Source organism: Diadema setosum, chromosome 2 (assembly GCF_964275005.1).
Source record: "Diadema setosum chromosome 2, eeDiaSeto1, whole genome shotgun sequence".
Taxonomy (NCBI): domain Eukaryota; kingdom Metazoa; phylum Echinodermata; class Echinoidea; order Diadematoida; family Diadematidae; genus Diadema; species Diadema setosum.
Window position 1 is genome coordinate 5,095,050 of NC_092686.1, and position 27,698 is coordinate 5,122,747.

The 27,698-nt window shown below is 37.3% G+C and overlaps 1 protein-coding gene and 1 pseudogene across 1 annotated transcript in view; one reads left to right on the plus strand and one right to left on the minus strand.

Annotated features, from left to right (window-relative positions):
• Nucleotides 1–27,698, minus strand: part of LOC140237831 (inositol 1,4,5-trisphosphate receptor-like) — a 170,799-nt gene that overhangs the window by 110,715 nt on the left and 32,386 nt on the right. Inside the window, exons 5-6 of the mRNA XM_072317764.1 lie at nucleotides 24,549–24,707; nucleotides 22,891–22,989 (exon numbers count right to left, since the gene is read on the minus strand). Coding sequence (XP_072173865.1) covers nucleotides 22,891–22,989; nucleotides 24,549–24,707 — 258 coding nt within the window. The remainder of the gene's footprint in view (nucleotides 1–22,890; nucleotides 22,990–24,548; nucleotides 24,708–27,698) is intronic.
• LOC140246107 (uncharacterized) lies at nucleotides 6,966–9,195 on the plus strand (annotated as a pseudogene).

Sequence of the window (27,698 nt, forward strand, 5' to 3'; positions counted from 1 at the left end):
TGCCATCATTCATATGTCCATGGTCATGACATCAAACAGCCTGCAAAGGAGGTTATATGTAGAATTAAATTGAGTGTTTTAATGACGTAACAACCTCCTCTCTCAGTTTCATATGGAGGCCCATTTACGATGCTGGAGATTTATCTGAAACAAGCGACATTTTGCATGGATAGTATCAGTTTCGGCTATCGATAGGCCATAGGTATATTTTACAACCGGTTTTGGGTAAGTGAAAGAAAAACATTGCCATACCACATGATAAAGGAAAATCATTAACAGAAAATTGCCCCCCCCCCCCCAAAAAAAAAAAAAAAAAAAAAAAATCTTGGACCAGAATTGTGATAACAAACCTTGATAAATTGAGCAAAATGCATGCATTCAGTGATCCAATGATCAACAGAGTGAGTCTACAAAATCCCTGCAGTGCATTTTGTGTCTTTCAGTGTTTTACTTCGTGAATGTTCAAGGCTTTAATAGGATTGAAGATTAGAGAATCAAGTAGACCTATACACATGTTGTGAAATGTGTTACACCATAATTCCTTGACATTTCCTGCATCAACCACTAAAACCAGATAAAGGAAAAGACCTCCAAAGAGCAATCACACATAGTGTTCAACAGAGAACTTTATCAAATGGAGTAAATTTAGACGAAGTGAACAGTAGAAATTTTATCACAGTGATACTTCAAATAAGAAGGCTCTGGCAATGAAAGTTTCACACATCATCAACAACTGTAGTGACATCAGTTGCAACCACATAAAATAATCATGTCACCAGCTTACAAATCAATTGATAATCTAGAACCCACTTGCATCCCCCCCCCCCCTTAGTGTTATTACTGCCAAGTTACCACAACCCAACAAAACTTTGAAGCTTTTACTTTTGAATTTGTGTTGAAAAGGGGCTGCTCAGTGAAGACTACTGTGCAAACCATTTTACCACATCACCTACTTGAATCTGTATAATATATTTGCTACCAATATTACTCTTTCAAGAAAACACATGAATGTTTTTTAAAAATCCATCACTTCTTTACTTTTGGAAATTGATATTACTTGTGATGAAACCTCCACCTTTAATCTGTTCTAGCCAACTTCAACATGATGTATTGAATCTCACTTGAAATTTTCCTTTAAAGAAAAAAAAAATGGTTGAGGTACATTGTACCTAGGCCCATGACAGAAAATATGCCTGTGATTACCGTCACACATTCTTCAGGCATATCAATCACTTTCATTGCCCTTCTCTGGCTGGTTGACATGATCTAGCACTGCCCACCTCTGCCGAAGGGGCAGGTCCTGGCACACGAGATACCTGACGTCACGCTGGAAAGCTGACGATATATCATCAACACTGTTTCTCATCAAACGAGATGATGCAAATGTGAGCGAGGTCAGCCCCACAACTCATGCCAGTAAATACATATCTTCCCCTTTTCGTTTCCTAACTTTTTTTTTCCTCCAGGCCAAAAATATAACAAAAAAAAATACAAAAATTGATACAATCCATGATTTCAAGTAAACAAAATGCACTGTCTCATCCTTTAAATATCATGTCTCCTATTGCCATGGCAACACAATAATCAAACATCTTGACGTACGACTAGTTTTTGGCAACTGCAGGGCTTTCCTTCAAACTGATTCATCTGACTACTCCCCTTAACATGTAGGCACAATGCACAACAATCCCAGGGGTGTAGATTTTCATTCCTGAATCTCTGCCAGAAGAGCTTCAAGGCAAAAAGAGTGACCTGTATCACATTCTTTCCAAAGTCAAAGTTCCCCTGAGTGTAAGAAGAATGTCGCTTTTGTTTCTTCAGAGTAACTCTAGTCGCGAGTCCATACCATTCCCATTAACCCTGTACATAGCTCAAAAACCATAGGTCACCTCTTAAACAATCTATATTGTCTTTGGTGCCAGTTACATATAAATATTATGTGAATGATGACATTAAATGAGGATGATACTGACATTAGTAGCAGATTTAATATACAATGCCGTCTCTTGACTAGAATGGCTGTGATTTCTAATTTGTCCACATCTACTGAAGATGCTGAAGACACATCATCCACATGATTGTTATTGAACTCATCATTGAAACTTACGAATTGATTTTTCAGGTTTAGATTATACTTTTTTTTGTGTGTAAATTTTCTAGTATATTTGCAAAGTCTCTCAAGATCTTAGTGTGAGGTAGAAGGCCTAGAGTTGAAATTGCCACTAGCATTTGGTTTGAGTATCTTGTAGTTGAATGGCAAGTACGTGTTGTGAAAGCATCAAGATTCAATAGGGAGGGAAAGGGGATGGGAGGGGGTGGGGGAAGGGAAGGGAGGGGGTGGAGGAGGGGAAGGGAAGGGGGAGGAGAGGGGAGGGGTATGGAGATGCAAGGAAGAAGATACTTGCAAGTATCTATCACAAGAAAAGAAAACTCTGAAAGGAAATACGGCTGGATAACTACGACTGCCTGTGCAGAGTGCTTCAAATCCAGTTGCCCACGGCAACAAAATTCAATGCAGAGCGAGTAATATGGCAGGACACCTGCCTACTTATTTAAATACAAGCATTGGAAGAGGGGAAAATCTTTTGTAATCCATGTTGCACTGTCCAAGGGATGAAAGAGAAATGGAGAGATTCCCACTCTGCATATATGTTTCGCTCATTTCCAGAGTGGGCGTGGACACTAGTCACAAGGTAACCAGGAATTGTCACGCATACCTAGCATGAATGTAATTCCGAGCTCTAATTTGATTAAAATTTTGTCCCTAGCTGGTGCTTGCAACACGACACTGTTCAGGGAAAAAAAGTCACTGCCAGTCATTCTGCCAATAAGGAAATGACATGCTGCTCTATCGCTTTAGCTTTGACCTCAAACAAGACATACATGAGGGTACTGAAGGCTCCTTTCCTCTGTATCAAACTCTGTAATGTTGTCAAACTCTTCATCATTTCCACATCACAGAATTACAGTGTATTTCTCTCCTTGAACACATCACACCACACACACGTACTTCCTAACTATGACTTGTATTTGATTACTGTGTTGAAAGTAGAAAATTGGCATACAGCCGCGAGAAATGTCTATTTCCCCTGATGGCTATATGGCTTGCCACATCAAGGGCAAAAAGACTGGAAATGTACTCTCTAAAAAAAGAATCAAGTGAAAATATTCACTCTTAAAGGAGTGAATACAAAAAAGAGTGAATTTAGAGTGAAACTGGAGTGAATTTTGAGTGAAAAATGTTCATTTTCACTCATTTGGGAGTGGCCTCAAGGATCACTCGAAGATTTTGGAGTGATCCCGAGGTCACTCTCAAACGAGTGAAAATGAACATTTTCACTCAAAATTCACTCTTTTTTTGTATTCACTCATTTAAGAGTGAATATTTTCACTTGATTTTTTATTTCATTTTAGAGAGAGTACTTTAATAATGCACTTGTCTTCTTTGAAATTATTCATTGTCCTGAAAACAGCTTTTTAATTCTTCAAGCATGGAAAATACACAAAATATGTTTTTCTATATATCAACTTATCAATTTCTCAGATCATTTTGTGACCTTCAACTCTGGCAAACTTGCATTGTACATCCCTACAGGAACTGGCACTACACGAACATAAACAGAGACCTCTTTCCTTCCGTACTGTTCAGGACGAGAACAATTTTGGAGGAGATCTTTTTCCTTCCGTACTATTCAGGACAAGAATAATTTTGGAGGTACACGCCTAACAGTATTTGCACAAAATTGCACAAAAAGTTCACAACATATTACGAATGCAGACACACATTTGCCACATGGTCATCATGCATGATGTCCTCTTTCAAAAGTGGAAAAGACTATTATGGACTCAGGTCCTTTTATGACTGACTACACAACCTACTACAGTGTACATATGAACTCTCCACAAATGAGAAAACAGAAGTATAATACACATATTGATAGTTTGATCAACAGATAAATAGATAGACAGATAGAGAGATAGAGAGATACATTGTAGATAGATAGATAGATAGATAGATAGATAGATAGATAGATAAAGAGACAGAGATACATTGTAGATAGATAGATAGATAGATAGATAGATAGATAAAGAGACAGAGATACATAGTAGATAGATAGATAGATAGATAGATAGATAGATAGATAGATAGATAGATAGATAAAGAGACAGAGATACATTGTAGATAGATAGATAGATAGATAGATAAAGAGACAGAGATACAGTGTAGATGGATAGATAGATAGATAGATAGATAGATAGATAGATATATAGATAGATAGATAGATAGATAGATAGATAGATAGATACAACTACATAGATAGATAGATAGATAGATAGATAGATAGATAGATAGATAGATAAAGAGACAGAGATACATAGTAGATAGATAGATAGATAGATAGATAGATAGATAGATAGATAGATAAAGAGACAGAGATACATTGTAGATAGATAGATAGATAGATAGATAAAGAGACAGAGATACAGTGTAGATGGATAGATAGATAGATAGATAGATAGATAGATAGATAGATAGATATATATATAGATAGATAGATAGATAGATAGATAGATAGATAGATAGATACAACTACATAGATAGATAGATAGATAGATAGATAGATAGATAGATAGATAGATAGATAGATAGATAGATCTATACACTCTTAAAAATATCTAGTCATTTTGTGACTAGATTTTTGGTTCATATTTTTTCAACTAAATTCTAGTTATTTTGACTAGAATTCTATCAACTTTCAAGCAAATTTGACTACAATCGAGTCAATCGTTTTTACGCTTTAGCTAGAACCGTCTTGTCAACACTTCTTTGAAACGTGATTGGCTCTTGTCTGCGCGATGCACGCAAAGAGCTAGATGGCGGCGCAGGCAGAGAGCAAAAGCGTACTCGATCGCACGATCCGTGAGGAGTGTATGCTGAGCGTATATGTAACGCATCTAGCAAGCGCCACGTACGTACGTTAGTAGTACGTACTTGATCAAAATGGAGTGTGTGGATGACAAGCTCTCTGAGTGGGGCCTCAACAAATTTATCAAAAATTTTGAGGGTAAGTGCTGTATTTATTTTGTAGCATATTTTAAATCGTGTTTAGAAGCTTGTAGTGTACAGCTTCATATTAGGTATTGATTCAGTATTATCTAAAAAGATAATTCGCTAAAATTGGGCGAGCTCGGGGGAGAGGTGCTGCTGCCTTGGGCCTATCAAGTTGCCTCTTATTGTTCGCGCCTAGCCTAAATGTGTAAAACGTGCTGCATGAACCGTTGCGTTGTTGGGCGGCAATGATTAGCAGCGTAAACATCGGTGAACATTGCCAAAAAAAAAAAAAAAAAAATCCTCCCCCCCCCCCAAATCGGCTTTGTGACAAATATGGTTTCAAGCAATTGTAAGATATGCTGTTACAATATTGGGAGGTCTTTACTAATTTGGTTAGAGACGATTACGGTGATGTAATCAGATTTACCGCACTTCACCACCTTTCAATTAGGAGAAGGTTCACTTTTCGAATGAATTCACAAACAACCGCGCACTCGCAAGTCACAGGCGAACGAGCCGATCTCCGTCATTTTAGGGGGCTTAATTCATTTTGGCTCATCCCTGTCAGTCCCCACCCGTCCTCTTTCCTTCGGTCCAAGATCTATTTGGCACCTAGTTCTAACTGCACTTGGTACAATGGTAGCCTATAGACCGGTGATCTATCTATCGAGTCTCTGTACTGTAGTGTAGACCTAGATCTACCAGTACCAGTAGTACCAGACAAAAGGTCTAGCCTTCATGTAGAAGAACTCTAGTAGATCTATAGTATAAGGATGTAGGTTAAGTACTAGGTCTAGAGGCATTATTGTGAAATAGGTCCTCATTCACTTCTTCGCACGCGTGCACTTGCGTGTAAAGTACCGTACTAGAATCTAGCAGTTAGTCTTAGTTGCTTGATCTTTTCCTGATACGATAAGCTAGAAATATAGTCAAATACACATAGATCTAGATACTTGGTTATTGAACATCTAGTCTAGATCTTCTAACTACAACGTATTCATTTTTGCTAGTCTAAGCCCTTTCAGTCCTCTTCTCGTTTGGTCTAGATCTAACTGACACTTGCGCTTGGTACAATGGTAGCCTAGACCTCGGATCTATAGGTCTACTGTAGAAACTACCACCAGTTCCAGACAAAAGGTCTAGCCTTCATATAGAACCCCTAAATAGTGAGAAGCTCTAGAGGCATTATCGTGAAATAGGTCCACACTCATTCACTATGCAAGCGCACACTTGCGTGTAAAATAGTTTTAGACCAGACGCCGTGCGGAGCCGGTTGAGCGACAGGGCTGTGTATGTACTATAATTAAGCCTAGAATTAAAAGTCTAATGACACTGACATATCTAAAGGGAAATTCGACAAACTGATGTGGCTCTAAGTACTGTCATGGAACTGGGTTTATAATCCCCAGAAAATGATTGTGTGCTAGTCATGTTATATTATGGTCTCACACTGGCAATATGTACTGTACCCATTAGGAGAATAATGTGATATGGCGGAGGTATACCAGTGGCACAGCGACATTTCTAGTTTTTAAGTTAAACAAAAAAGTATCCTTTAGGACACCTAAATATTGTGCACCTATCAGGATCAAAGTGGTCATAACTTAAAATATTTCAATTCTATCCCTAAAAACATACATTTTCAAAAATGAATTTCCAGAGGATTTCCAAAATGTAATTGAGAATGAGGTAGGATAAGGTGGTAACATCTTATAAATGGATAAATTTGACTTTTGATCCCAACATGTCTTATTTTGAACATCCTATGTGTTTTCCCTTTGCTCTTACCATGAAATTTTCAATATCTTTTAATAATTAATCATGAAATCCTATTTTTGATGATGCATAAGTTATGATTGGGGTTTGTTAATTTTATAATGAAAGGCCTACATGTTAACTTCTGATTTTATATATCACAGGTTGATCAAGGCTTTCGGATACTTTTCGAAAGTGAACTCTGCAGATGCCCTCTTCAAAAAATGGCCGAAAATGTCAGCAAGAGTTCTGGAATATGCAGAAAAACAAGTGCAGTGGAAGAAGATTCTCAATGTCGAAGATCCACATTCAGGTATCACATTACCATGAAAATAGCACAATTCTCACGGGAACTTAACCATTTGACTCGTGTATGCATTATATAGGAGGGACAATGATCTAAGCAGATACTGGGGTCACAATTTTAAAGGTCAAGGTCATTGCGTTTATATATGTGAAAAGGACACTCTTGTGCTAACTATTTATTTGGTGGATCAAACATGAATCATACTTGCATATGAGAGGGACAACGATCATATTAGAGCTGGGATCACAACATTGGCCTATAGATGGGGAATCTGCATGATTTACGTGCAAACGTAATGTCAATGACCTTCGACCTCGCCCACCGTTGACATTATTTGATCTGGCCGGCAGCCACTATTTGCATAACACACTTGTTATTCACATCACACCCTTCCCGAGCTGCTGCCCCGCCAAAATAGCCCGGGCTTAATCAGGTTAAGTGTTGAGAACCAATAGATCAATATGAAATGGGCCTGACGCAACGTAATTTAAGTAGATTTTATTTTCCACTTTGTGTAATACATTTCAAATTGACACTGTCATATTCCTGATCTGGCAAAGGTGGAGACATAAATTTTGACCCTGCGCAGTCGAGGATTCATCTGTAGTATTTTTTTTTTTTTTTTTGACGGGGGGGGGGGGGGTTGGATCCATTAGAAGAGAAAAATGAATGTGTTCACTCATGCATTAAGTTTCTCTTTGTTTCAAATACCAGGTTAAAAGACCATTGAATGTTCTTTGATTTGATACATAATCTATTGATCTTTTGAAATCCTTGAAAAATATGAATCTTTTCCTGAGTTTTGATAAAGATTTAAAATTAAAAACTCTGATATGAATAAATGAAATAAAACTAATTTTGGTAATAGATTGAGAAAAAATGCAACCCTCTAGAGAATGCAACCTTTATAAGGGATGATTGGAATTGAAATGTGTATCTTCTTTGTCATTTGAATTTTTACAGAGAGAAAGTATTAAAAAGATAATAAAACTCCACGTGCCACATTTCATGAACTTGTTTGCTAATGTTTGTGTTCTCCTTAGATGATGAGAAGAGCAACCTGGCTCTACAGGTTCTTCCTCTGTTGTTTCCAGCTGGGGTGAAGAAACGGGCAGAGAAGTGTACTGCGTGCAACTATGGAAGAGAGCATGCCTGCATTCATCAATGTCGAGAAGGTGATGATAGAAATAGGGATCTAACACTGAAAATAGTGCAATACCCTGTGTTGTGTGAATGGGTCAGTTGACATGCTATGAAATATTTGTCACTTGAGATCTATATTCAGTCAAGTGAACACATTCCTTTTATCCTTTAATTGACATTTAGTTATCCTTTAATTCACCATATAGTCAAATTGCTCTGAAAATGCTTGTTGATTCCTGTTCATTTAGTAAGTAATCGATGGAATTTCTATTAATGAAAATGATAAGAATACTAATAACAGTATTACCACTAGTGCTACTACTAATGATAATGATAATTACAGTCACCATAATAAAATGTGCTTCGTATGTCCATAGTTTATTGCAGCTGGAATTATCTCACTGTCTGCTTGATATATTGTAAGGCAAGATCAAGTAAATTAAAACCATAAACTGGTGAAGGGCTGAAGATAGAGGTGTGCAGAAGGAAATGTAAAAAAAAAAAAAAAATGATATAAAAGTGGCATGGCAAAATCATGTAGATGAAGGGGGCTTTCATTGGCAATATTTTTTTCCAAATTCAGAAAATGAATGAATCTCCCAATGTTTATGATGGTATATCAACAGAATTCATGTTTGATACACTGATTGATGTTTGTGTTTTTATATTGGTTAGATTATTCAAAAGCACTTCTCTTTTATGCCTTGGTTGTGGATCAAAATTTTGAATATTTGTCTTTTATCTAATTGTTAATCTCTTATTAAAGCTATTAGAGAAATTTCTTTATTTGCTTTTTTACATATAGATGAGACGAACCTGCCTATGTATTTGGAAGGGAAACGAGAACCTCATGTCCTGGTCTTCGGGGGGAGAAAGAATCCGGAGCAGGCATTCGTGGCTGTTGAAGAGGATGCGATCCCTTGCACATCTCTGCTGAAAGCAGTAGATGTATGTTTCAAACTTACTTATGTGTTGGACATCAACTACTGCTGGCAGTGCAGTCATACATAACATATTTGCAAAAGTATGTGTATGGGCTGGGAATGGGTGATGGTCCACCAACATCCTCTGTTGTATTGCTTAATAACTTCGTTGAGAAAGAGTAAAGCCGTAAGGGCTCCACTGTACACCAGCTAGGGCGCTGAATTGAAATGTTCATTGAACAGTAACATCGTATATTGATCTGTTTTTGTAACACATATCTATTTCTGAAGATATAGTTGATTTTGTGGATTGTGGCATGTGGAAATTTCTTTGGGATTGCCCAGGTTTATATGAGCTGGCCATAATAAGGAGGGATGGTCGATTTTAGTGGCCTTATTGTAGAAGCCCTTTTTGTGTTGCCTAGATTAAATAGTGTATATGATGCAAAAGAAAATGACACCAAGATCATAATATTTGGTTGATTCGTTTTTATTCTATGCTTTGTTGGAGTAACAACGTAATTTCAAAGGTCAAAAGTCAAAGGTCGAGTGACAGTGCTAAAATTTCACATTTTTCTTCATATCTTTGAAATGGTTCACGGTATCTTCATGAAACGTAATGCATATACAATGTACATGTGTTGCCTGACATTGCTTCTCTGTGGATGTTTTGGGACATGAAATCAAAGATCAAGGGTCAAAGGTCACCTTAAAATGCTAAAATTGCATTATTGAATGCTGAAATTATACTACTTTCTCCATATTCATTCGGAGAAAATGTGTATATTCATACATGAATATACACAAATAAATTAATGCACAATGATTGTGTAGGAAAAGTTTTGGGTCAAGTGAAAATGCTAAAATTTTGCTCATCCATATATTGAAAGTGGCTCTTAAGTACTGTCATGGAACTTTGTGTATAATCACCAGAAATTTATTATGTACCAGTCATGTAACATACGGTCTTACACTGGCAATATGTCCTGCACCTAATGGAGAATAATGTGATATGGCGGAGGCATGCCAGTCGCCATAGCGACATTTTTAGTTAAACATAATTCGAATCTCAAAACCGTCATCTTCCTCAGAAAAATGCTTCATCAAAAAAGGCTTCATCAGCATTTGCAATTTGAGATATGAGCCAAAAAAAGATATTTCATTGTTTTATTGTTCAACTTCAGAATCTACAAACCGAATGGAAGTCTGCACAATGATTCAGTATTGTGTGTGAGATCAAAGATGGCCGGGTTTGAGCGTACCCAATGAGAACAATCATACTTTTTGACTCTTTTCAAATATTTGATCCCCGTTATCTATACATGTATATACTCGCCAATTGACTGGGCGTGCGAACGCAATGCAGGAGAGCTGTGTATATGTGGGGCTCCCTGATCAAATCAATCACTCAATATTATCAAATATCAATTATCAAATTGTCTATGTGAACTTTTTATCCGAAACATTTTTTTTTTGTAAGCCCATTTCGATCAATTAGATCTCTATCATCATTAACTTGCCATTGTTAAATGTGCTATCAACTGAAAGCCTGATTATTGTAGTTTACATGATGCCTCGTTTGTTATGATCTAGGAAACTTGAGATATGTGACAAGGTAGAATGTCATGGAAGACCGAGTGAAAATGAATGTTAATTTTGAGAAAAAAAAAAACGTTCGTGTACATGCCTTGTATTCTACACACATTGTTGATAATGCTGAATTTTCAATTTGCAAAGAGAGAGTCATGAAAGAAAATGAATGAAAAATCATAGATGTTCATGAATCAGTGCAATAGTCATTGCAAGCTTTATACTCAGTGTTACGAGTAGCATGTTCCGATGATTATTGGTTCAGAATAAAATATGCATTTGTGTCAGTTAAATGTTACACAATTTGTCATTGCATTCATAATTGATTTGTGACTGATGTGTGATTGGTGAGATTGAAAAGATGTTCTGGTCATTTTGAATAGAAACTAGTTGAATTTGACTAGATTCATGAATCACAACACTGACTACATATCTAGTCAAATAACTGATCAGTATATTCTAATCATCTTTTACTAGAAACCGGTCAAACCAACTAGATTTTCTAGTCATAAACATTGACTAGATTTCTACTCAAAATCTGTGACTAGTTTTTTCTAGTAAAAATGACTAGAACAGAGTAAGTGCCCCTGGGATCCTATAATCTAGTCAAATACGACGAGATTCTAGTCATATCTGACTAGGTATTTTTTAGAGTGTAGATAAAAACATCTGTAAAGGCTATGATATGTTGGTCCTATCTACAATATAGTATTTGTTTCATATTTATTTATTTATTTTTTTTATATGTACATGTTTGAGGTTTGGCAGGGTTGGCAATGAACACTTTTCCATCCTCTTGCACACTCAATGTGCATCAGACAAGCATACAAGTCAGTGGGGTGGGGGAGGGGGGAGGGGGAGAGACTGGTGTGGTTGTGGCCTGACTCCCTTCTTCTTTCGCTCTCAAGGGTCATGACATACCTTGATGTTCTATCCCTTCACGACCCTATCGAAGCTCCCACCCCTCCTTCCTGAAAATTCCTTGGGTAGACATCACACTTCAAGCTTCTTGCTTGCTTGCCAAGAGTACATACCCCCACCTTCCTTTTCCTCCATCTATCTGAGAATTTCCTTTTGAACGAATTGAAGGGGGCAGGATAAACATACAACAGCAACAACAAGACAATGACAGCAATCACAAAAACAAAGGTTGAGGCTGTGACTGTTGCCATAGCAACTAACACTGTAGGTGAAGATGGGATCACAACCACCAGGGGTGCTGATAACTCCGGTGTGTGGGTGCTGTACCCACACACTTCCATAAGTTCACACACTGAGAGAGGCCATTCTGAGGAATCCTTTTTCTTTTCTTTTTGAATGTTCCTTTTTTTTTGGGGGGGGGGGGGGAGTGGGGGGGGGGGAGTGGGGGGGGGGAGTGGGGGGGGGAGGGTAAGCATGAGGTTTGCTTTCTGATCTCTTGGGATGCTCTACTCCAAAAACTTCTTTCGATGAACTAGACCATTGCTCTCCAAATTCAAGAAGCTGAAAATTTCTTCTACAAGCCCTCCATGAAGGGCACTGCTGTTGCTCAAAACCTACAGTTGGTGGACAATCATCGCATCAAATCTTGGCTATGAACATGAGCTTATGGTTGAGTATTTTGCAATTAACAGTATTCCCCGACTTTCTTCTGTCTTTAACAAACAAACAAACACACACACATACTTCTATACATAACAGATTTTCAAGCTTTTATATGTTCAGTATATTTTTTTCTTTCTAAAGAAAGCAAACCTACAACCTTCAGACAGTATCATGTGTTGTCTACGTATAATGAAGCTTGCCTTTCATAATCATGGGTTGTGCATACTCAATACAAACAATTCACTGAGGAAATTTCCCAGAGTCAGTTATGTTTTTGTATTTACTGTACATAGAAGAAGAAGAATAACTTTTAGGGTGGATAGCAGAACAGTTCACCCTTGACATTTTGAGAATTCTTGGAGCCCATGATAGAGTGAAATATGCTGAATTAAGGCAAGAGCCAATCAAAGAGACATTTGCCAACACATTGTATGTGACAGTGTCAATAGATTACTAGGAAGCCACGGGACAGGTAATGATAAATACAGTGGCTCCCAGCAAAGATGTATCAATGCACTTTTCATTGACACATCCACGGAGACTTTCCCCCGATAAGACTGAAGTGACACTATATGAATAGATCATGGGAATTTGAGGGGAAAAAAGACTTACAGCAGAAATGTATTCACGACGTTTTATGTCCAGGACTGATTCAAACTACAGCTCCTAAAACAGCCACCTGTATCAAATGCATTGAAAATAACTTTCATATGCATTGTACGCATCTCCATCTTCAGTTCTTTGTGCACAAAATGTCATGAAGTTCATATCTTTTTGTTTTGTTTTTTTCAAAAAAAGAATATTAACCCTTTGTGTTCTTTGAGCATCATGTGAGTGTCATGTGGTTTCCACTTATTTGTTTGTTGTTGATTTGTTGATTTGTTATTCTTTTTTTTTTGCAATTATGAATTCAAATCAATCCAACACTTAGGGAGCAAGGCTATGTCCATGTACATGTAGGAGTGCAAGAGGTGTAAATGTACTTCATAGGTAGCACAACATTCCTATATAAAACATCTTGTCATCTATGTGAAGTCAAAATGAACCTTAATATGAGGTTAAAGGTCATTGGAGTGGGCTATTGTGAAGAACTTTGCACTGTATTTTCCATTTTACACAGGAAAAGGCATACAATTCTTCAGCCTACTATTCAGACTGTACTGTGAACTACAGAACAGCTCTTTACAGTGTAATTTCTCCTTCCTATTGATTTGACTGGAAAGTCGCAGTGTATTATTTAGTGGTGAAAAGTATTCAAATACTGTATACGCCGCCATATATTTAGCGAGTATGGCTTTTCGCGAATCAGGACTTCCCGATGATTTCGCGAGTGGTTAAATTTGTGATCGTGGTGTATAGTACTGAATGGAGAAATGTATGCGTGCACATCACATTCATGTCGGGATCAGAGTCAATATTTTCGAGTGTCTTTAAATTCATGAATAGCAACTGACTCTCAAAATTCGTGAAGATAAAAACCTAACGAAATATTCGGCGTATACAGTAGTTGAGGACTTGTTTGTCAATCATTGTTGGAATCAATAAAGAAAGGTCATTAAACCACACAGAAATAGTGATTCACTGCACATTTGTGAATGAATGACCAAATGGAAGGGGAAGAAGTAAAAATGGAGTATGCAGGCGAAAAGTGTGATTAGAAAAGTAACATGTCACTATCAAAGCCTGGGTATTACTTGCAGCATACAGTATACATATCTAGCATCTACTTTTGAACAGCTTTGCCAAAGTATGTTGTATAGAAGAGGCCTATATCATATCACGTGGCTTTACTTCCCCCTTAGCAAAGGGTCTCAGAGTGTCACTACACAAGGAGAGCAGAGCGTGCACATTGTTTGTACACCATGATAAGCAATGAAACTACAAACTCATTGTGTACACCAATTATCCACTTTCTTCCCATAAAAAAAGGTGATGTTTGCACTTACAACTAGGCACGCTTACACTGATTGCACCTAGGTAGAAAAAAGTTACAGTTTCTATCATGGGGAAAAATGCATTTAACATCAACCATTCAAATTGACTGGCTAAGTACTAAGAGAGACCCATTCACACATATGAGTTGCAACTAGCCCATAAATGTGCACAGCAAGTTGAGGTGTGTGGTTATTTTCTGTAGTGGCTATCGCAAAGGATTATATACCATTATTCATGCTTGATACAGAAATGGCTCAGCAACAAGGAAACTGGTTATGTTTTAAACATTTTCTTTTTCATGGAAACACGTGGCACCTTTAAAAGATACACAATTTGGCGAATTCGTATGGAGTTTCAAGATTTGCAGATCACACCCAAAGTAAAAAGACAAAACTTTGCAGCATTTTCTTTGCTTGTTTGTGGGATTTGCTTCTATGACAATTTTTCCTATTTGAACCTTCAAGACACTGATATTGTGGTGGCTCAATTTCAGAGTGTGCCACACTTTGCTGTATGAGCTATATGAGGATGTTCAAGTGCATGTGACAACACTCCAGCATACTATTAAAGCTATGAGAATTATACTGTCGGTACCGAGCCACCTATCAATAAATACCACCATGAAGACAGAGATGCAGAGGGACTTATGAAGAGTTTAAATGCAGAAATTGACATCCATTTGCATCAACTTGAGATATTTGATGCTAAAGATGTTGAAAAACAAAGAAAACAATCAAAATATGTATGTACATGTGATAAATTTAACATCTTCAAAAATATTTCTTGTTATGGAAGGCGTGCAGTATCATTGACAAATCATTACATTTGACTTTATCTGTTCTCATGAAGACCTTACTTTGAAAGATAACAAAAACAAAACTTTGGAAATGGCATCTATTTGTTTTTGCATTCAAACTCTTCATATGTAGATTTGGTGAGGATGGACTCTGCTCTCCAGCATATGTACGACATCACTAAGATCATGAAAAACAAAGACTGCTGGAAAAAACACTTATATGTTGATATTAATAGTAGTTCTACTTGACTTGATTGATTGATTTGATAAACCATTGATTTGATTTGATTTGATTTGAATTGATTTGATTGATTGATTTGATAAACCATTGATTTGATAAACCATTTTCTAACACTTTTTTTCTATGGGAAATACTGAATATGATCAATTTAGACACATACAGATTGTTTCCAATTTCTTTTCTTTTTAAGTATTTAGTGTTTATTTTCACTCCCAATTTTTTCACACCTTCATACCTTCACATTCATACAATATCAGAGAGTCTGGTAACATATATAAAACAATGCACCTCTGATTTTCAAAGTGGAAAGATTGTTAAACAGTGCCTTTAACATCCACACTTGCCATACAAGTCTTCCTTCATTCCCTAGAGTGAGATTGGATGATATTTTGGTAATCGTTTCCAAAAATAATATATGGGCATCATTTTCTTTTTTTCTTTTACAATGCGGAAAACTATTATGTTACAGGGCAGGAATTAGCAACCCCAGACGGTCAGTAAACATATGCATGGTCTAGGATCTGGTGTAAAGCTCCAAACCTGCATGTCGGAGGCGACCGATGAATCTTTCATAAGTTACAACGCTAAACGTGATTTTGAAAACCCTGGACGATCTGGGAGACGGTGGAAATGTGTCTGGGTGGCATCAGGTTTGATTTACTGGGCTCAGCATTCCCGCCCCAACTCCACCTCCTTGACTGCAAATAAGCAACTCACATGAATGTCAGATATAGCCTTCAAGCCTTGCTGTGTATCGCCTTTGGAATAATCAAAGCCAACTTGACAGTCAGTGTTGCGCATCTCTCAAAGGTCCTGTCCAGACTTGTAATGATAATCATGTATTTCAGGTTGCACTGCTGTCTTTAGATACAATTTTGTTCTGAATGAGTGTTATTTCAGGTGGATAAGATTGCCACAAAGTATTGGCTTTGTTGGAAGTGATGAAAGTGATGAAAGGACAGACCTCTACAACTGACCATATCATGATGGATTTCATGAATACATATCTAGATTTTTCAACATGGCTATTTTGAGGGCTATATTATGCATCTATATATATATATATAGGCTGGAACAGTGTATCAAAAGCAGTGCCCCCCCCCCCTTCCACAGCTTTCTCGCTACGTATGTCTTTTCTTAGCCTGTTGAAGATGAATCCCGAGAATACTTGGGCAGGTGTCTATGGGAAATGTGTCTTACAGCAAAATCAGTCAGTTCTCAGCAGGTTAACCTTGAACTCAAGTTGGATGAATGGATGTAACTGTTATAACATCATAATCCTTGCTGCACTTTTTTGGTACACTGACACAGATACCTGGAAACGACTTGTCAATGAACAAAGATTACCTAATCTCACAATCTGCGACACCATGGCCTTCCTAACTTTGCAAATCAGTCAAGTTTGGATAGATTCCTGACTGCTGATGAAAAATTTTTGCAAAGTTGAGCTAGATGCCTGAGCACAACAAGAATTTAATAACTAGACTCGGAATTTGTCAAGACTGACAAATTAGGTGATCCGATCTCTTCGAAAATCAATGATTTTAGTCCTGATCCAAATATTCATGACCATACAGGTTTCATCTGTGTTGACGGGACATTGGCTGTGTGATGTTTGGATTCTCATTTAGAAAAGGGAATGAGACCTGCCATCTTTGGTACCGAATTCCGTATACACTAACGGAAATACAGAATATATATTTGACCTTTGACCTCACTTTGCACACCTAAGATGGCGTCTAAGCAAAAAGTGATTATTTTATGAAATGATTCTTGTAACATGGTCTTTGCGTGTGCAAAATATGGGAAAGATAGGACATGTATTCACCAAGATACAGGATGAAACATTTATGACCTTTGACCCTAATTTACATACCCAAGTGGTGTCCGATCAAGTAGTTGTTATATTATGAAATAATGTACGTGACATGTACTAAACATGTGCAAAATATGGGACTGATAGCCATTGTTGTTGTTCATCTATTGCACAGAAAGTAGTAGAAAGAAAGAAAAATAAAAAAAAATCATGTTATTTTATAGAAATTTGAAGGAGAAGCATAAAAAAATCAGAAAAAGATAAAGTAAGGAAAGGGAGATTAAGATTAACTAAAGAAAAAGAAGAAAAAAAAGTGTTTAAAAAATTAAAAACAAATATTGGCAGGGGTGAGCCTCGAACCAGGGACCTTAGGATTACGAGTCGGATGCGCTACGCAATGACCTATTTCATTCTCCATAGGCCCTGTGTATTAAGCAAAATGACGCTGCATCGAAGCCTCGTGTCATTTTCAACCAAGTTTTTCAACGTGATACCGACGTCGTATGAAAAAATGGAGGTCACATTTACGATAGCCCACAGTCTCAGCTACAACATACTAAAATCTGGGAGAAATTCACCGAAGCATAAGTGAGCTAGTGCTCGAAAAAGATAGTCATGTCAATTTTCATTTCCAGAAAAACTGCACTTCCATAGAGATAACACGCAAACTGGTCAAATTTGACAAGATTACTTTCAATCCATTTTTACGAGGTGATGCCGTCATCTAATCAAAATGTTGTTATTATATTAATGAAAGAGCATTTAGTAAGCTACAACATACTGAAATGTGGGTACAAATTGGCAAAGGATAAGTGAGATACGCTCGAGTGACCTTGAAATTTGATGACGTAATTTTGAAAATTTACTTCTTTTATTTTATTAAGAGATTTGATATCTTTTAATCACTTTTCCAGCATCGCCAACCCATGAAATGATATTTACAACTCATCAGCTTTCAGAATATGTAACGAAAATGGGGGGTCACCGTCCATTCTGACGAGTAAAATCGGATTTAAAATTGGTGGTTTTTTGGCATAGTTGCACTGTATATCGCCATTGACGCGCGCGCGGAATTTCAACTTTGACGGGCCCGTATGACGTCATATTGAGTCGGATTGACTTGAAACTTGGTAGAAATATTCCTTGACATTTCAGGCATCCGATAAGTGTGAAAAAATGGGAAATTTCTATTGCATAAGAGCTGTGCGTGCGTATATGTGCGCGCACGTACGCGTCCGTCCATTTTTTTCAATTTTTCAAAAAATGCTCTAAATTGTCTGAAACGTATCCAAAAAAATTTTGAGCTCGATTTGAGCATACAAATATTTCAACGCGCGCGTACGCGCACGCTTTAAGGATAAATATGAATTTTGAGAATATGAGTAGAATGCGCTTGACTTGAAATATACGTGACGTAAATTTCATTGAATAATTCCATTCCGTTAATGAGATATGAATGAGAATGTGTTTTCATATAATGACGTCATAGTGACGTCACGGTCGACTGATCACAATGATTTTACTTGCGCTGTCGTCTTTGGGACATGATACATACATGGTATAATTTTGACATTGATAGGAAGAGGACTTTCTGAGCTAACCTCTGCACAACTTTTGAGGAGAAAAAAGAAAAAGAAGAAGAAAAACTAGAGATTGTAATTTGTCATCACTGACAAATTAAGGTGATCCGATTTCTTTTTTAATCAATGATTCGAATCGTGATAGTGCAAAGTCTCAGCTACAACATACTAAAATCTGAGAGAAATTCACCGAAGCATAAGTAAGATAGTGCTCGATAAAGAGAGTCATGTCAATTTTCACATCTAAAAAAATTCCCGTCCATAGAGATAACACGTCATAGCGAAAATAGAAAAAGAAGTACATATGACCTTTGACCCCACTTTGCACAGACAAGATGGCATCTGAGCAAAAAGTGGTTATTTTATGAAATGATCCCTGTAACATGGTCTTTACGTGTGCAAAATATGGTAAAGATAGGACATGTATTCACCAAGATACAGGATGAAACATCTATGACCTTTGACCCTAATTTACATACCCAAGATGGCGTCTGATCAAGTCGTTGTTATTTTATGAAATAATGTTCGTGACATGAACTAAATATGTGCAAAATATGGTGGTGATAGGGTATGTTTTTCTTGAGTTATTGCACATAACGTTGCAAAAAGAAAGAAATATTTCAATACATCGAAGATAAACTTTAATTTCAAGTAAGTTTTTTGACGTGATCCCGACATCGTATGAAAAAACGAAGGGCACACTAACGATAGCCCAAAGTCTCAGCTACAACATATTAAAATCTGGGAAAAATTCACCGAAGCATAGGTGAGCTAGTGCTCGAAAAAGATAGTCATGTCAATTTTCACTTCCAGAAAAACTGCTCTCCCATAGAGATAACACGTAAACTGGTCAAATTTTACAAGGATACTTTCAATCCATTTTTACGAGGTGATGACGTCATCCAATCAAAAGTTTGTAATGTTAAATATGGAAGAACATTAAATAAGCTACAACATACTGAAAGTTAGGTGAAAATCGGCAAAGGATAAGTGAGATACGCTCGAGTGAACTTGAATTTTGATGACGTCATTTTGAAAATTTACTTTTTTTACTTTTTTAACAAATCTGATATCTTTTAGTCATTTTTTCAGTATCGCCAACCCATGAAATGATATGTACAACTCATCAGCTTTCAAAATATGTAAAGAAAATGGGGGGTCACCGTCCATCCTGACGAGTAAAATCGGATTTAAAATTGGCGGTTTTTTGGCATTGTTGCACTGTATATCGCCATTGACGCGCGCGCGGAATTTCAACTTTGACGGGCCCGTATGACGTCATATTGAGTCGGATTGACTTGAAACTTGGTAGAAACATTCTTTGACATTTCAGACATCCGATACGTGTGAAAAAAGAGGAAATTTCTATTGCATATGAGCTGTGCGTGGGTATATGCGCGCGCGCGTACGCGTCCGTCGATTTTTTCTGAAATACTCCAAATGACCTGAAACGTGTGCAAAAAAATTTTGAGCTCGATTGGAGCATGTTAAAATTTCAACGCGCGCGTACGCGCTCGTTTACTATGAACGTGACTAAATTTTATGAAATATATCAATAGAGCTTGACTTGAACTATATGATATGTAACTTTCATTGAGAAAATCCATTCCATTAATGAGATACGAATGTGAACGTGTTTTCAGATAATGACGTCATAGTGACGTCATGGTTGACTGATCACAGTGATACATTAGATCTGTCGTCCTTATGACGTGATACATATATGGTATCAGTTTAGAAGTGATAGGTGAATGACTTTTTGAGTTAACCTCTGCACAACATTTGAGGAGAAAGAAATAAAGAAGAAGAAGAAGAAAGAATCCGTACAGATACAATAGGTGATCCGAGAGGATACTCGGATCACCTAATTCATCTCGCAATGCATCAGTCATATTAATGCTCCACAGTGTCCCATGTAATAACACAGTCATCTCATTCTTTGTTACTAGGTGAAGTCATCATCATTACTTACTAATACATGGCTTCAATCACATACTGCACATACAAAATGATTAAAACATCCTCTACTCCAGGGAGAGACAAGTTTTAGATGACAGCTTGTGTTACAGCTGTCTCCAAAGAAACGGTCAAATCAAAATAATACTAACAACGATGACGATCTTTCTTATTGGCTCTACTGAACCATCAATTAGGCCATGGGGATATCTATCATAGTGCATTGCTTCCTCTGTGAATTTTTGTCCTTTTTCAATCCTCGCGGGCTATTGTTCACTTTTGCTTTTTATGAAAAAAAAAAATAAAATCACATCCACACTCCCATTTTATAATCAACATCACATCAGGCACTTCACAGAGCTCACTGAGTAATTAACAAACATGGTTGATTTCATCTGTCCTTGTATATATGCTGTCTTTTCTTTTTCTTTTTCTCCTCTCTTTCAGTTGTTTGACTGATGTAATTCTGCACTGCCATCTCTCAAAAGCTATTTTTGTTGTCTAGTGTTTGGCAGTCTTCGTCAATGTCATGTAATCATGTACATCTCTGTGTTGGCTGTATCTTCACTCAATGTTGAAACAAGCTCTCAAGTTAAGGCTTTTGCACTCATTACTTCAACATTCATACAGGCAGTCTTGGCACAAGCTCTTGAACTCTCTCATCCCAAACTTCAGCCTTTTGCATACACTGTCCATGCCAATTTATGATGGTGGTGTTATCAAGGTTAAAGTCTCAATTTTTCATTCATTCATTCATTCCTTGTGCATTACTATATATTTCCTTGCTCCCATTTGAGTTTCAGAGTCAATACTGTGAACACAGGGTAGTCAGTGTCACCTATTGTGCATCTTTTTTTTTTTCTCCTGTTGGTGATATTTCACTGTGGTCAAGCCTCACTGAATATGCTTATTAGTATCAATGGCCCTTTATGGCAAACAAAATTGTATAATGTGAGTGAAAACTACTAACAAACACTAGGATTATTACAGCACTCGTTCATTCCTCAGCTGCAAGCACTCAGGAGCACTTGATCACTTTCTGTATTCACTAATGTATGGCGGCCATGTACGTGATGTGTATTAGCTGTTGATAAAATCAATTTAGCCACCATCTTGTCAATGGTGACAACCGGTATCTGTCTATCTAGGCCACATTTTGTGTTCCTTGATCAAGCAGCTGCTACACACTAGTCAGACTGAACGAGTATTCTGTGTCGGGTACACTTTATCTGTATACGCCCACTCGCATAATGTACTTAGATTAGATCCAGGAATCAGGTAATCATCTATTTTTCTTTTGCTGCAACATTTATTCAAGCTTTCACTTAACATGCAGGATCGTCAGCTCGCAAAGGACATATTCCCTGAATTCACCATATATTTTGCAAATTTAGGACATGTAGGACAATATCCTGAGTAGTTGCACTGATGATCAAGAATCAAAGTGACTGTACAAGAAATATTGTCCTTTTTTAAGAGAAGATTCAGTGATTCCCAGGTTTGGAGACAATAGGCCCTACACAGGGCACTTGTGTCATGGGCAGCAATTTTTCTTTTTTGGGATTTGTCCATTTGGCGACATTTCAGTCAACTTGCGAAATTTGCAAGAACATAAATGGTGGGAAATATACCATGTACACAGTACACTTCTGTTCTCTGCAGTATGGGTTATGTGAAGAGTTAGGAGCAAGTATGGCCTGCTAGCACATGTAGATCATTGCAAAACAGCAAAAAATATACCCCCTTGCACGCTATGTGTGGGCGGGGGTATAATAATGCAGGATTCTCACATAATATACACCACAAAACATGACTTCCTCTTCTCTGGCTCAGATTTCCTCTGATTTCCTTGTATTTGGATTCTTTTCTCTCTCTGTGACCCCACAATTCACATTATTAGAGAAATCGAAACGCTGCTTGTGTCAATGACTTAGACAAACCTCCAAGACTCCGTGCCGTCGCTATTTGAACAAGTATGATGCTTCTGTGGGCTGAAGTGGGGCAGCGTGACAAGAAATAGCATTTATTGACAATCAAATCTAACTCAGCCTCTTCTAGAACAAAGTATTGTGGCCATAATAATAATAATGTTGGACAACATGGTCTTGTTTACCCACAGAAACCTTTTCATCATAAGTACTCTCCTTGAAGATAGTCTTATCATTATCAGAAGACTAGCATGGCCATTTTATATCGGTCAGGGTTACTCACCTCTTTGCATCCGGCATTGTCCACCAGTTCGTAGTTGCTGGCGTGGAGAGGCTGACCAGCGTTGACTGGATTCAGGACCACTTTATCCCCGACCACAACCTGTTCAGGAATTATAAAAATAGTTTTCAAGGGAGTATTCTATATCAAAGCTTGTGAGAAGTTTGGATGATCCCAATTGATTGGGAAAGAAATTGGCGAGTTGTTCTGAATTTAAGCTGAACGCATTGATATTCTGATTCCATGCTGTTTGTTTGTTTGTTTGTTTGTTTGCTTGTTTGTTTGTTTTTTCTCTCTCTCAATATACACTTTGGATCTGAATGCTGCTTGAGAAGAAGGACAGAACAGGAAGAGAGAGGGAGAAGACAAAGGTAACAAGGAGAAAAAAAAAGGAGAAGAAAAAGAAAAATAGAAGGAAAGAGAAGAGGAATTACAGTTGTATGGAAATACAGGGAAAAGAAAGAAGACAAAAATATGAAATAAAAGGAGAAGAAAGAAAGAAGATAAATAAGTGAAAGAGGATATACTGTATAAGTATAAACTGTATGCCATGATTATGTGCCACTAATTAAGAGTTGTAAATTCACAAGTGGTTAAACTTTTACACATTAACAGAATTAGAAATACATATCATCACTTTTTCTGCAGAAAAGTCTCAGATTTTTACACTTTGAGACAATACACTGTGCATTTGACTTGCAGGAGACAATATTTTAGCAAGTGGATACAATATCAGTTTAGATTTCCTCAATTTGTCTCCCTCTACAAGTGAAATGAAATCTGTTTAATAATCTCTTACTTTAATAGCAGTCTACTCACGAAATTCATGATAAAAACTAGGTGAAATATACCGAATGCACGGTACATCAAACTTGACATATTTTCAAGAGGTGGTATTGTATTGGTGGATATGAGGTTTGGGCTTATAACTTTTGCAGGATACCAGGAAACCACTCATGAAATAATACAGAGCATACCATTCCAAGAAGAATTTGACATTTATCTGATGAAAATCGGTTTTGGAATGGCTGAGAAAAAAAATCCAAAAACAAAGGAAAACAAAGCGATCCTAATATAAGGTGGGTCTCACCCTTTTATTACGATCGCTCTGTTTTTGATATCTCAGCCATATCAAAACCAATTTTCATCAAATTAACATTGAATCCCTCTTGGAATTACATGCTCTTTCATATTTCATAAGAGGTTTCTCATTTCCTCACCATAGAATGTAAGAAACCTGAAGTTTGGTCTCAACCAGAATTACAAAACTGGTTTTCGAATCTCTGCAATCTGATTGGTCAATAATCATGATCATGCATTGATTTTTACTGATCCACATTGAGCCATGAGTCCAGTAAAATCCGACCGCATGACTCAAGTCTTGTATAGTGTTGTAGGTGTACCGGATGCATGATGGGGAAAGTGCTTGTATTTCATGAATTTATGGGCCCATTTTATAACACAAATAATGCACAGGCCAATTTCATGGATCAGTGAGAATTGGATGCTCTCGTTTAACTTTGGAACAGTCTAAAACCCACTTGCTGTGCTCATGGCTCTTGGGTTTATACAGTTCCAAAGTTAAACTCACGCATCCAATTCTCACCGATCCACTGCGTCCTGTGCATCATTTGTATACTTACGATCCCTTTAATACTCACATTGTCACCCTGGGACCTGAGTTTGTAGAAAGGCACGATGTAGAGCCAGGATCCCTCATTGCCGTTGGCATCCAGCGTCACCCGCATGGCATTCTTCTCCAGCAGGGCGGGCAGTCGCTTGTTGACCGTCAGGAACTTGTTACTCTTGAGGTGCAGCAGCTGGTCGGAGCGGACAAGAGAAAACGAGAGAGAGTGAATGAGGGCAGTGGTAGTGATAGTAAGAATCAAGAAGGGTGAGAAAACTTTGAAGTTTGACACACCAGTCCCACTAGTTATGCGGGTTTGAGGTTGCATGTGGGCACATATTAGTTTTGAGGTTCAGTGTCATCACAAGGAGGTACTGTATATATGCCATATATTTCGCGAGTCTAAATTTTCGCGAATTGGGAATTCCCGACGATTTCGCGAGTGATTAAATTCGTGATCGTGGAGTCCTGTACTGAACAGAGAAATGAACATGCGTACCTCATATCCACATCGGGATCAGAGTCAATATTTTCGCGTGTCTTTAATTTCGCGAATAGCACCTGACTAGCGAAATTCGCGAAAATAAAAACCTTGCGAAATATTCGGTGTATACAGTACTAGGGTAAGGAGTACCTCCTTGGGCACACAAAGTGCTGCAAATTCACTTCTGCTGCCGTGTGCTTCCGAGCACATTTCACACCTGTGATTGAGTGTTTTCTTAATGTACATGACACTACATTGATTAGCTTTCTTTCCCCCATTTCTCCATGTCTTTGGTCTTAACTCCAAATCTGTAAAACTCCCTGCAAATCTAACTTCAAACCTAGCAACAAACTTGCCACCTTCCAATCAGAATCAAAGGCCTACAACTCTTGTATCTTTTCAACCAACTCTGTAAATACTACACTGTATGTGACATATTGTGGGAGTCAAGCACCTTTGAATGTTCTTTTAACAGATATAATGCCGATGTAAATGCAGTTGGTCGTAATCACGATCATCATCATCATCATCATCATCGTCATAATCATCATCATCATCATCATCCTACAAAGCCAATCCCTTAAATCAGAGTTAGATCTCTCCCCCACATATATCACACTAACAGTGAAAGAAGGACACGTTAAAACACCACAAAACAAACTCAAACCAAAATGCATGTAGAGCACAAAACACGGTAAGAAATTCCATGACCATGATTCATCACAACATCACAATGTACATATTGTCATTAGAATCATGATCAACATGGTCTTCAGTTAACTTTTATAATCATGCTCTGCTGTAGTGGTCTTCACGATGTATGATATAAAGGAGATATGCGTATATCCATCATTCAGAAGCAAATATTGCCGCTCTCACCATTGATATATTTTTATATCAAGTGATATATCTTTGTCATTTTAAAGTGGCAATCTTCTAGAAGCTCAGACAGACATGAACCCAGGTTTAGATGGAGGAAGAACACTTGTAGGTAATTTTCACTGCACTGACAGCAGACGTCTGTTTACCATTAATTAGCATTAATTGTTTAATATGTTACTAATTGCACACATTGCATGTGAGCCACTCCATACTTTAATTAGAGATGGGCTGACAATATTTCGACTGACGGCTGCTCCATCAGCATATCTAAGGCATCTCATAAAATAAGTAGCAAGCCTCAGATTTGCAAATGAATTTTCTATAGAAAAAGGCTCTACTGTATAAACCCCTCGATTTTTGCAAACCTTACTAATTTTCTGGTGTGTGTGGGCTGTTTTTTTTTTCCATTTATTTTGTGAGGTACAAACATGGAAAACAACCTGGTTAATTGATTATTCATTCAGATGATCAACAACACTTGGCAACTAGATATGATTTGATCCACAGAGTCCTGGAGATATTTTGTTGTCAAAATTGTCTTATTCTGTCATTCAATTGGCAATTCTGAATTCACTGCATACTGGTCCATTATTTCAAGAAGAGTAGACTGCTAAAATGCATTAAAAGTCTTCAGAAAAACAGAAACAGAAAAAAACAACACAATATACGCCAATTTGGGAGAAAATAGGACAATAATCTTTATAATGGGTTACCAATTCAAAACTCCATCATAATATCAGGAATTACAGGCTTTTGAAAATTCCACAACCAACATGAAAAAATTATATATTGTACAAGGAACTTGAATGGAAAAATGCTTTTACTACTTTATGTAACACTATCAAGGAATAGTATACAAATATACTATGCCTTAAGAGTTTCTGGTTAAAACTACTGGTAGAGGTGTCGAAAAAAATTGTACCATTCACTGAGGGGTACAGCCCAGAAAAGAACAGTACTTTTCTAGGCACCGAGAGCCCATAGTTTAACTAAACCAAAACCTTACCATGGAGTGTCAAACAGGCCAACACTCTTAAAAAGTTTGAAATATATTATATTCCAGTGAAGCTCCTTCAACCAATCACTACAGTCAAGTTTTGTATCAAAAACATAATATTAAAAAAATGATAGGATATAGCGTAAAAACACAGAAATGCTGTTTTCAGGACATGGCGGATGAACTTGACGTGTAGATATTTGAGATTGCACACAATGGACAGTCTCTGTCTAGCCGAGTTGAAGGACATCTTGTCAACTAATGTTATTCATATGACAGCAGTATTAACTTTCCCAGGAAGTAATGCAGATCTCAGCGTACCGAAGTGATCATGTTTTTGCAAGTTGAACATTGTGCCAGCATATATACCGAAGGGTTTGCTTCAACAGAAACGGAAGTAGACCTTGGCAAAATATCATTACCTGAAAATGCCCTGAACAAAAATGGTCTAAAGTGTTGAGACTTAAGATAACAGGCCATCACAATGTCACAGAAATATCTCTATCTCATCATAGAAATGTCACAATGTTCCTTGTATGGTGGCCATGTTACCTTAGAGAGTATCTTTTTCATTTTGGTTTAAATTGAAAATTTCCTCAGGTATTTGAAGAAAAATGTGACAGAATTCTGAGAACTTACTTATTCCACCCAGCTTTTTGTATTTTTCTGGGTAGCTTGAGGTAAAATAACGCTACAAAATAAATGTATGTCACAGGAAATATGTTGAACAAAGAGACAGGAAAGACAGGAAATTTTCTTCACTACATTACTCATTTTGGTAAATCGTTATGCACAAGCAATTAAACAAGAATGGAAAGAAA